Source organism: Capra hircus, assembly GCF_001704415.2.
Source record: "Capra hircus breed San Clemente chromosome X unlocalized genomic scaffold, ASM170441v1, whole genome shotgun sequence".
Taxonomy (NCBI): Eukaryota; Metazoa; Chordata; class Mammalia; order Artiodactyla; family Bovidae; genus Capra; species Capra hircus.
The window spans coordinates 45658702-45670879 of NW_017189516.1; the positions used below are offsets into that span (position 1 = coordinate 45658702).

General features: G+C 43.7%; 1 protein-coding gene across 2 annotated transcripts in view; it reads right to left on the bottom strand.

Moving 5' to 3' along the window:
* PDK3 (pyruvate dehydrogenase kinase 3) overlaps window positions 1-10812 on the bottom strand; it is a 79731-nt gene extending 68919 nt beyond the window's left edge. For both annotated transcript variants that reach the window (XM_018043836.1, XM_018043835.1), the window contains exon 1: window positions 10177-10812. In XM_018043836.1, coding sequence (XP_017899325.1) covers window positions 10177-10282 — 106 coding nt within the window. In that variant the 5' untranslated portion in view covers window positions 10283-10812. The remainder of the gene's footprint in view (window positions 1-10176) is intronic.
* Between the last annotated feature and the right edge of the window lie 1366 nt (window positions 10813-12178).

Sequence of the window (12178 nt, forward strand, 5' to 3'; positions counted from 1 at the left end):
GACACGACTCAAATGATGGAGTGGAATCAGAGGTCAAGTCTAAAAATGAAAAAGTCCCAACTACTTGGGTGATGCTTAGGGAAATAATCTACCGAGTTAGAACCCCAAATATTCAATCACAAGGAATATAAACATCGACCTGTGTAACAGATGACAAATAGCTTACTGTGGTTTTCATGCTATTTATTATAGCAGAAAGAATCATCTCCGACAGGATGAGACACTGACTGGGAAAGGAGGTATCCTCAAGGGATATGAAGGAAATCAAACCCAGCTCTGCCACAAATATGGTGAAACGGGCTCCCTAAAGATGCTTGCAGGCTAGCTTCAATGAATGCCAAGTACCCATTCACAGTTTCCTTACCACATTTTCTCTAAGTTAGCTGATTTATCAAAAAGAATTAAGTGGGCAAGAACAGCAAGAATCTTAGGTAATAAGGAGCTGCCATCACCAAATTTTACCAGAAATTACAAGGCAAAAGTTAGCATATGATATTTAGCTGAAATCAGCAAGTTCTCCTTTTGGAGAGAATTTACCTACTCTGTGACAAAACAGCAACAAGAGAGAAAGATACAGGGTCTTGATCTTTGCTGCTGTGCAAATGAACAGCAGAACTGAGTAAGAGAGTTGATGCAAACTTCCCAGCAGAGATGGCAATGAATTCCAGGGGGATTTAGTAACAATTTACATACTGCTCTAGGTGATAAATCTGACCATGATAAAAGCATTGTAAATGATTGAGTATATTAAAACTCAGACTGTGCACTAAATAAAAAGGAAACATATTCATTGTCAACATATGTAAATAGATGGGCAAAAGCTGTAAGCCTACGGCATAAAAAATGGATAAAGAATTAGAGATGATATTCTTCTCACAAGCCTTTAATTGTATACTTATCATTACTTTATTAAAGAAGAGAGTGCAATAGGAAACAATAGTTACACAGAACAATAGCTCACTGTGCAAAGTAGACACAGGGAGTTCACACAAATGATTAATAAAACTACAGAGCCGGGACAGACTTTATTTTTCTGGGCTCCAAAATCACTGTAGATGGTGACTGCAGCCATGAAGTTAAAAGATGCTTGCTCCTTGGAAGAAAAGTTATGACCAACCTAGACAGCATATCGACAAGCAGAGACGTTACTTTGCCAACAAAGGTCCATCTAGTCAAAGCTATAGTTTCTCCAGGAGTCATGTATGAATGTGAGAGTTGGACTATAAAGAGAGCTGAGCGCCAAAGAACTGATGCTTTTGAACTGTGGTGTTGGAGTAGACTCTTGAGAGTCTCTTGGACTACAAGGAGATCCAACCAGTCCATCCTAAAGGAAATCAGTCCTAATATTCATTGGAAGGACTGATGCTGAAGCTGAAACTCCAATACTTTGTTTGGCCACCTGATGCAAAGAACTGACTCATTTGAAAAGACCCGGATGCTGGGAAAGATTGAAGCCAAGAGAAGGGGACGACAGAGGATGAGATGGTTGGATGGCATCACCAATTCAATGGACATGAGTCTGAGTAAACTCCGGGAGTTGGTGATGGACAGGGAGGCCTGGCATGCTGCAGTCCATGGGGTTGCAAAGAGTCGGCCACAACTGAGTGACTGAACTGAACCAGAGCCCGGTGAATAAATGGTCAAGGGCACTTTACACACTTCAAAATGAACAAAATAAACCCACAAGGGAAAAAAAATAAAATAAAACTTTTAGCTTCTACGTTACCTATTACACAAAGTCATAAAACCTCATTTTGGGAGGGCTGCGGAGAAACCAGTACACTTCAACTCTGGGGACAGCCCTATAGATTAAAGCTATACAACCCCTCAAAGTCTTTCACGTGGTAATTCCACACAGGGGCACAGATCCTAGAGCGAAGCCATCGATCACCTGGACGAACCTTAGCTATCCCAAAAGTCACCCTCCAGATAGCCAAGACTGAAGCGACTTAGCAGCAGCAGCAAGCAGGACAAACAGAGCTTTGTCATTTAAATGCAAAATAAGAGCAATCACAGCACACTTCTTTAACAGGGAGCCAAACTATCTTAGAGGTTGCAAACTTTCTGTAAAGGGCCAGAAGGTAAACAGTTTGGCTTTGGGGGCCAGTCTCCACGGCAACTACTCAACTGTGCTGCTGCAGAGGTTCAGAAGCCACATGTGCTATGTAATGAATGGACATGGCTGTGGTCCAATAAAGCTTTATTTACAAAAACAGGTGTTGCCAAAACCTAGAGCATGTACAACATAAAGACCAAACCCTAATGGGAACTATGGACTTTGGGGGATAATGATGGATCAGTGTTGGTTCATCAGTTGTAACAAACAGCCCACACACCATGGTGCAGGATGTTGATGGTGGAGGACATTTTATTTGTGGAGGTGGGTATGGGAGTTCCCTCTGCTTTCTGCCCATTTTGCTGTGAACCTAAAACTACTCTTAAAAATGAAGTCTATTAACTGTAAGACAAAAACAGGTAGCTGGCCCTTAAGACTATAGCATTCCAAGGAAAAAAAAAAAGGATTTGCCCAATTCTGGAATCAGATAATCATGGAAGCAAAATATCAGTAACAGAACACACACAAAATGAAAAGGAAAAATGGTATTTTCTGCTTCCATCCAGTAATAAGACCAAGGTTTCCCAAATCTTGCCAACAACCCGATCAATTTCCCGAAGTTTAATGGGAGGAAACCACTCAGTCATCTGTAGGTCGGTATTGTGACCTGTCCCCCCTTTGGAAGCATACCTAATTGCCAAGACAACAATCAGAGCCGGAACTACACCTGAAGTGCTCAGAGTCTCATAAACCATGTTGAAATCCAGTCATATCAGATCTTTAGGGCCCAAAAGGTCAATTCGTCCTTTAAATTTAAATATTGACCAACATGCATTAAGCTACATTAGATATCTGTCCCCGAAATGGAATTGTTCCCTTCCCCTTTCAATCCTGAATCATTGGCTTTCGTCTCTAAACAGGTGAGTCGAATTCTTGGCAATGCCTTAGAGCAGAATAGCCTGACTGCTGACAGAAAACCAGGGACAAATCCATTCTTCTCCCCAGTAGTCATCAGGTTTTAAGAAATATGACTTTACAAACCCAAGGCTTTTCAAAGAGCAGTCTTTGGAAGCAAAGTCAACTTCTCAGTGGGCACTGGAACCTTAAAATACCTTCTCAAGGAAAAGAGAAGGCAGCTGGGCTTTCGAACCTCAAAAAGAGTCCAACAGGGAAACTGGCTGCTGCCTCCTAATAGCTAAAGGCTCCAAGGTTCGCAGAACCAGTGTTAATTATGGTAGAAATCTTTTCTGTGAAAAGGCAGAGTTGTCAGACAACCTCTCTTCTGGCGGCTTTATTTCAGAGATGCTATATTTAAACGTGGGGACCTTACAGAAGTTTGCACTTATATAACCACTGACTAAATTAAAGCGACATGATGTTTAATAACCTTTAGATGAAGTCAGTAATCACCACTTACAGAGCGCCCACTCAGGGTAGAAAGCAAACAGCTGAGGTTGAGAGAGGTTACGGAGAAGAGGTGAGTGCCCACCCTCCACAGAGAGACAGTTTGGAGTAAAATCAAGTAACAGAAGCAAATATCTTTAACACAAGTGTGGCTGTGCAAAAGACAAGGGCAAAGGAACTGGAAAATAAAACAGATGGTCTGTAGAGAGAGGATCAGAGTGATTAATGAAGGAACCAGAAGAGGACAGGGTAAAGCTGAAAGATGAAAAGCATGTCCAGATGAAAATGTGAATCATTTCTGATAAACACATTTGAGATTCAGAAAGTTCTACCTTTAAGTTATGTTGCACAGTCCAAGTTCTCCTTTTCTTACATCACCAAGAGAACTTTTAACTCATAACAACCACTTAATAGGAAGACCTCGGGCTTCTGCAAATATCACAAAGAACCACCATAACATGAACGGCCATTTAAAGACAGTTAATTGGTCCAAAATTCCTGACAGTAACAGATATATAGGGGGAAAAGAGAGTAAAAGTTGTAGTGAGATATAAAATCAATAAATGTTTATTCTGAACATTAAAATGTAATATTTCTATTATTCTTAATAAGGAATTAATACATACAGTCTGAAGCCTCATTGTCCAATAGAAATACGTGAGCCACACGTCATTTTAAACTTCACATAAAAAGAAACAGGTGAGATTTTTGATGATTTATTTAATGCAAATACTCCCAAAATTACCATTTCAACATGGAACCAATACAAAAATATATTGAGATATTTTACTATTTTTATACTGTCTTTGAAATCCAGTACCTTATACTTAGATCTCAATTCACAGGCTAAATTTCTATCAGAAATAATTGGCCTACAATTAGATTTCATCAAATTTACAGTTCAGGTAGATTCACATATTTAAACTGTTCTAAACATACTTAAAAGTTTTCCAATTAACTGAATCAAGTTTAAACTTAAATCAACTCAGTCTCCCCGTTTCAGTCACATCAGCCACATCTCAAGAGCTCAGTAGGTTCAAGTGGCTGGTGGCGACAGAACTGGACAGAAAAGGCCGAAATACAGAAAGATAATCCCTGTTGTCAAAAATTCAAACCTAATCACTAAGAAACACAAAAAACCAAAGCAAAATGTATAACACGGTATAAAAATGAAAGGATTAAAGACAGAAAATGAAAGGAAACTATAGATGTTTGTCATTACAGATAACAGATCCGTCATATCAACAAATATAAACTGGTTAAACTTAGCCACATAAAGAAAAGGTCTGGCTCACAAAGCAAAACCCAACTTTAAGTTTTCAAGACAATATTTAAAACAAAGTAATTCAGAAAGTTTCAAGAAGAAAATTAAAACAAGGAAAAAAAGGCTCCAGATCTCAATGTTAAACAAGGTTGAATATTTAAGGCCAAAAAGACTGAACTAGTAAAAGGATAGCACTCGGTATCCTAAAGGGTGCATCTGGCAGTGGCAGTTAAGGATTCTATGCAGCAAATGTAACATCAACAGGCACAAAGCAAAAATCATAGGCAATGTGTGGAGAAACAGAACTAGGAGACTCGAACCTCTCTTAGCCCATGACAGGCCCAGTAAATTAAAAAAAAACAAAAGTTATAGAAAATTCAAATAAGATAATTAATACAGCAGATTTGATACATCAGACCCTGTAACCTGAGAAGAGAACACAACCTTATTTTCGCTTCCCAAGGAACAATGACACTAAATGAGCCCTGACTGGACTACAAAACAAACATCAAGAAATTAAAGAAATAATGATTCAGATAGCATTCTCTGATCACAACACAACAAAACAACATCAACAAAATGAGAATACAAGGTACATTTACACTGGAAATTTAATAACTCTTAGTTAAGAATAAAACGAAGATGAAGAGCTGGGGGGAAAAAGGATCAAATACTATACATATCAGCTGCTAAAGCAATGTTCAGAGGCATGCTTGTCACTTTAAATACTGAAATAAATAACAAAGAAATGAATTTTCCCATTCAAAAAGAAAAAAATAACAACACTGAGCAGATCAGGGGGGATTAATAAAGCCAAAGTAGACATTAATGAACTGGAAAACAAAAGTCATAAAGCTAAGAACTGAATCCAATCATATAAATCAACAACTAATCTCACCAAGAAAGAGGGGAGGGGGGAGAATATAGAAGGAATAAACAAGGGGAACAGCCACAGAGAAAATTAAGACTAAGAGACTACTATCTCAGCTATGCAAACTGACTTTAAAACCTTGATGACTAGTATAATTTCCTAGAGAAATATATCAAAATGGACTCTAGCAGAGACATAAAATCTATACAGATCAATACCACAGGCTAGAGAAACCTGTCGAAGAGCAATAGTTCCCAAGACACACTAGGTTTAAAAGGTTCTGTAGATGGATCCTACCAAATCTTTAAAGAACAGATAGTTCAAAGGATAAACTATGATCTTAGGGCAGAAAAACAATTTCTCCTGAAACAAGCATGACACTGACAAGAAAATCTAATAGACTGCACATACACACAACACCCAGAGCCAAACAGCACGTGGAGATCAATATAATGAACCCAGGAATTCATCATACTATTCTCTCTAGTTCTGTGTATGCTTAAAATTTTCTGTAATAAAAAACTAATGTTTTACTCGATAAAAATACTGAATCATTATGCTGTACACCTGAAACTAATCTTATAAATCAACTGCTCTTCAACTTAAAAGTTTTCTTTACTCAAATAGAAAATAATTCTATCGAGATACCCTTCTTCACTTATCAAAAGTTTGACAACCATGTGGTAGAACTGTAGAAAGACAGGTACTCACAGAAACTTCCAGTGAGAGGATAAACAGACAACCTTGATAATGGAAGGCAATTTAACAATATTTATCCAAATTTCAAGGCTTCCCTGGTGGCTCAGATGGTAAAGAGTCTGCCTGCAATGCAAGAGACCCGGTGATCCAAATTTCAAATGCACATAGCCTTTGATGTAGAAATCCCATTTTGAGGAATCTGTCCTATACAAATATTCACACATGCATGACATGGTGAATGAGATCATTCACTGTAGCATGGGTTGTCATAGCAAAGACTGGAAACAACTTGCTAGCCATCAACGGGGAGCTGGCTAATGAATATAGTACATCATACAAACTCTCAGATGCCATAAAAAGAAAAAGGAAGTTCTGTAGTTATAGATATGGAAAGTTGTCTGAGGAATTAAGGGTAAAAAGCAAGGTAGAGACAAAAGTATTACGAATTGCCAGTTATGTTAAAATGGGAAGGCAAGTGGACGAAAGTTGGAAGCTGACTTTTCTATGTCATTTTGTACCTTCTGAATCTGGAACCATGTAACTATAATCTCAGACCAAAAAGAACCTTTTTTTTTTTTTAATCATACCCTTTGGAATTGCACTATTGCAATTATAAACTCATAATCCATTTATAACACCTGCTATCCTTGTGACAGTTGCTAACTGTGTGAAAGGCCATGTTTTAAGTCAAGATTGAGCTCAAAAGGCATAGAGAAATAAGTCCCACAGATAAAAGGGGGACAACTCCAAATCCAGAAGATCATCTTAACTGGTGGTTCTGAACCCTGGTGATGCTGAAGAACCACCCCAAATGCCAATGCTCTATACCCCACCCTCTCAGAACATTTATAGTAAAGTTTGGGGGATGGGGCCCAGGCATGAAAACCATGCCTCTAAATGCTTTATATAGCAGTGGTCTTCAACAGAGGGTGATTTACTTTGCTCCCCTGCAGGACATGGTGCTGTCTGGAAACATGTTGGCTGTCACAACTCAAGGGTGAAGGGAGTGGTGGGTGCTACTGGATCTCGTGGGTAGAGGCCTGGGAGGCCCAGAGTGCACAGGACAGAGCCTGCACCCGCCCCACCCCTAAAAATGTCAAGAGTGCTGAGACTGAGGAATCCTCCTTTCAAATAAAATCAGTGCTTCTGCAGTAACATGCAGTTTTAGCCTTCCTTCTTAAGCAGGGAAGATCATCTCATTTATTAATGTGGATATATTCACATAATAAAGCTATTTCTATGCCCACAAAAACCACAATTTGTCAGTATGGCTGTCACAAATACTGTAAACGTGAGTAAACCCTCTCTCCAGTCCCTGTCCAGGTATTCTAGTCAAAAACTCGGGTCCCATTTGTAAAGCAGCCAGGGGAAAGTCACGAAGTTCACCAAGTGGCAGCCTGTGGATCGACATGGTCCATCATCTGTTCTATTTGAGCCCTGCGTCTTTTAAAATATACTGAATTGGTGCCAATCAGCTTCCCTTTCTGGAGGCAGCACATATGGGGTGGGGGCAGGGAGATTGCCACAGTCCCCCCACCCCAAGCTGACTACTCCCCACCCGGGGCCTTTTAGCATTTGAGGTAGCCCTCCCCTGCTGTGGGCTCCAATCACTCTGGGCCATAAAAGCCTCTTAACTCTTGTGCCTTCTCTCCTTAAAAATACCCCCACACCCCTTCTAAATTCTCAAACTCCCATATCACTTGCCAAAATCAGACTGCTATCCAGAGCTGGAAGAACCAAGAGAATGGTAGAAGTTGAAATGGCCTCTTTGTGTGACAACTGTCTACTGTTGTCATTAAAGATAGGCTGCCTGCCACCTGATTCATCTCTGGGCATTACAAAGGAGGCCTGAGTTTCTAGCAAATTCCACCACAATTTTATATATATAACACTTCTGTGAGCTTCCTTATAAGGAAAAGACTTCAGTTAGTAAGCTTCTTTCACTATCCGAGATTAGAGTACCCCTCCACTACTCCCCAAATAGGTCAGAAGCTTTAAATGGGAAATACCTATCGGAAGATTTGGTAATTTCTTTGTAAAAAGCTCATCCCTCTTCCTTTGAAATTAGGATCACACAGTTTTGGAGCTGTGCTTTAGAGATGACCTTATACAACCCACATGTGTTCTTGAGGAGGAAAATGAACTCCAGTGAATTCAGTCCCTCAGCCAAGGCCAGGCTCTGGAGTCACTGGCACAGCAAGAATTAGAACATTTCTTTCCAGATAATGGTCCCATGGGTTTTCCACAATAACACTATCCTCCACTGTGGTTTTCCTCCTCAAATAACATCTTTGCCAGAACACCTATTAATGTGGTAGATAGGAGCCGCTACAGAAATAAATCAACCGAAATGTCGCCAAGCTACCAGGGCTATCACTTCAACTTGGGAGAGTGGAAGGAGGGAACTAGGAGTCTCTGGATTCTTTTTATGTCTTTTATTGTGAATTAACCTGTCTCAGTTTACCCCACTGAAAAGTGGATACCTTCAGACTCTCTCTAAACCACACATTAGGGATGGAAACATGCTATTTATACCAACAGAGACACTTTGTTTTTAAACTTTGAAGGGGGCGGGGGCTCTGCCTGAAACCTCTAAACTTCTCACAAGTGACAGAGATGGTAAAGCAAAACTAATGAAAAGCTGCTGGGGGAGAAGATGCAAAGGTCCACCTATCACCGAATCCTGATTTCCGTCATCATTTGCTGGCAAACTGGTTTCTTAACATTTAATTTGGTCTCAACTAAAAAATTCCGCTCGTCCTATCCCAACTGTGAACAACATCACATGGAGCTCTGGCTCTCCCCGAATGTGCTACCCACTCTGCACTTGGGTTTCTATGCCCACCTGACATCATCTCTTGACATTTACCTAAGATTCATTAAACGACCAGCTGCCCCGTTATTCTCCCTTGAGAGCTTAGAACATCTCTGCTGCTCCATTTCCTTTCCCTTTCAGGATGCCGTGCTCTGACTCGATACCTGGCTGCGCACTTCGGGTTTTATCACATTCACGTGTTTCACAACCAGCTGCCCCGCATTCAGCAATTGGGAGTACTCCCGACGTGCTCGCACCGGCACCACTCTGGGGAAACGCGGTCCAGTTTTAACAGAACGTCGTGGACTCTGTTCCCATCTCAGCTAGGCCTCGGGCAGGTTGGGGGCAGGGTCTTCTGCGCTCGCACCTCACTTCGTGGAAGCTGCCCACCAGCCCACCGCACAGGGGAAAAGCGAGGGGACGCAGGAGAGGCGCGATGAAAGGTGTGGCACCCGACCCTGCTCTGGCGCCAGGAACCCACACGTCCGTTCTTCCCCAGCATCTAAGGCATTCGCAGCCCAGGCCTCCAACTGCTTTAACAGAACACCACCAAGACAGCAGTTCGAGTCCGGCCGCTCCGGCCACCTTAGGTGGTGCCTCAGAGCACCTTCGAGCAGAAAAGGAACGAAATGTCATTGCATAATTTATTCGACCGCAAGGTGTTTCTAAACAGGTCTTACCCAACGCAAACAAAAAAAAACAAACCCCCAACTACCTAAACATAAAACCCTTGAAAAGCCACCCACATTCCGCTCCGAAGTTTTAACGGCCCGGAGGTCTGTGTCAAGCAGATTTGGAAACTAACGACGGCAGGTTTGGGAAGTCCCGCCGCCCGGGTTGATGCTCCTCAGACGCCGTTTCTGTGTCTCGGGGTGAGCCCCGGCGGGTGTGCGGGTGCCAGGCCCTACCCCTCCGTGCCCCCAAATCCGAGCCTCTGGGAGAGGCCCCGGAGCCCCGCCCGCGGTTCCCACGGACTTTGCCCGGAGGCCGCGGAGACCCGCGGCGGTGGGCCCGGAAGGTAGCGCCTCCGCACCCTGGGGTCGTGGGAACCGTGGCCCCGCACTTACCGAAGTCCAGGAACTGCTTGATGGAGAGCGGCGATGGCGAGAAGCGCGAGTAGCGCTCAATCTGCTTGGGCACCGGCTGCTTCAGCAGCAACCGGAACAGCCGCATCCTCGCCCCGGCAGCACAGAGACCGGCCGAGACGCTCAGGCGGCCGCAAGGACCGGTGCAGCTGAGCCGCGCGGATTGGGCACGTTCGCCAAGCGCGCACCCCGGCCTTCGCCTCCGCCTCGGCGCCGCTGGTGCAGCCTCCGCAGCACCAGCACCAGCACCAGCAGCTCCCTGGCCGCGGCCGGTTGCCCGCGGCTTTCCCAGGCCCCGCCCACGGGGGCGGAGCCGGCCGCCGCACGTACGCGGGGCGCGAGGGGCGCGCGGGGCGCGCGGCCGCACGCGCTGGCTGCTGATTGGCCGCTGCCGCCCTGGCTTTCTTTCGCTCTGGCGCAGCCCGGCGCCGGTGCGTCCCTCCTTGCCTCTTGGGACCCAAACAAGCCCGGCAAGTGCAGCTGACCCGGGTCCCGTCCCGGGCTAGGTCCTCCGCGGCTGAAAGGTGGCGGAGGTGCAGGGAGACTGAGAAGAGACCCGAAGCCCTCGCCCGGAATCCGATCCTACGCGCTGCTCAAGGCCCCTCTCTACCGAAGGCGTCTCTTCCGGGAAACCCTCCCTGGATCAGCTGACTTTCCCTTCAGGGTATTCGTTGCATCTTGATATGTTTTCATTTTCTGTTTACCACTTAATTATAGAGATTGATTCATGCCCTCCACCACCATCACCACCGTTGGGCAGAAACAAGCTCACCGGTTCGGATTCCTGCCTGCCCATCACCATTGGACGGAATTCATTATGACGTCATTGATTCTGTTCCGTGCTCCCCCCCGCCCCCACCCTTCACCTTCGGACAGGATTGTGAGGTCAGTGCCTCCTTATTTCGTGACTCACCACCCCTGGTTCCCACCAACCCTCCCTTCCCACCCTCCTTCATGGGCCAACACCTTTGGGCAAGATTAATTGATGTCACTATTTCACGCAACCACCACCACCATCATTGGACAGGGTCAATTATAAGGTCACTGACACTTCATTTCGTCCCTACCCCTACCCTCCTCCTGTGAATGCCCCCTAACATCACTGGACAGGATTAATTGTAAGGTCACCGTCTGTTTCATGCCCCCCCTGTCCTCCCCCGTTTTGAAAGGATCAAAACACTACCACTGCAAAGGACCAAATTTAAGGTCTTAGGCACTATCTTTCAGACCCCCTCATGACCACCACCACCATAGGACAGCCCCCTAACTTTTTCATGCCTCACCACCACCACACCACTTATTCTGGACAGGAGCTTGTGTTTACACTATGTTTACACACTGCCTTATTCTTTGTGTAAGAGTGAACTTGAACTCAGGGCTCAGTATGTGAAATCATTATTTCCCAATGTGAAGGTATAAAATACAGCTTGCTTTAACCGTTTCCACCAAACTTTGCTTTATTTTTGGCAATGTATCAACTAAATGATGGTAGAATGGGACTTCCCTGATGGGGAATGACTAAGACTCCATGCTTCGATCCCTGGTCATAGAACTAGATCCCACATGCTGCAAGAAAGACTGAAGATCCCATGTGCCACAGCTAGGACCCTGGCATAGCCAAAGAAATAAATAGATTTTTTAAAGTGGAAGGTAGAATATTCTCTAAGGAAAGATAAAAATTTAACTGGAAATCACTCCTTTGGTCTGGTTGGACTGGTTTTCTCAGTAGGATTATTGGTGTGTAGCTGTTTAGCTTCTGTGCCTTTGTTGGGTTTTTATGCACCCAATTCTCTACTCTGAACTTAAAAAGTCATACGTATACTCAAAAGACATCCACTGGTCCTCCCTCACTTCTAGATTTTCAAGTACACTTTGGTCATCTTGGTGGTGGTATGTTATGTAGACTACCATGTCTTTCTCATTCAAAACAGAAGCCTAAAAGACATACTAACAATCTCTTTAACCAGGAGCTTTGCCAGAAGAG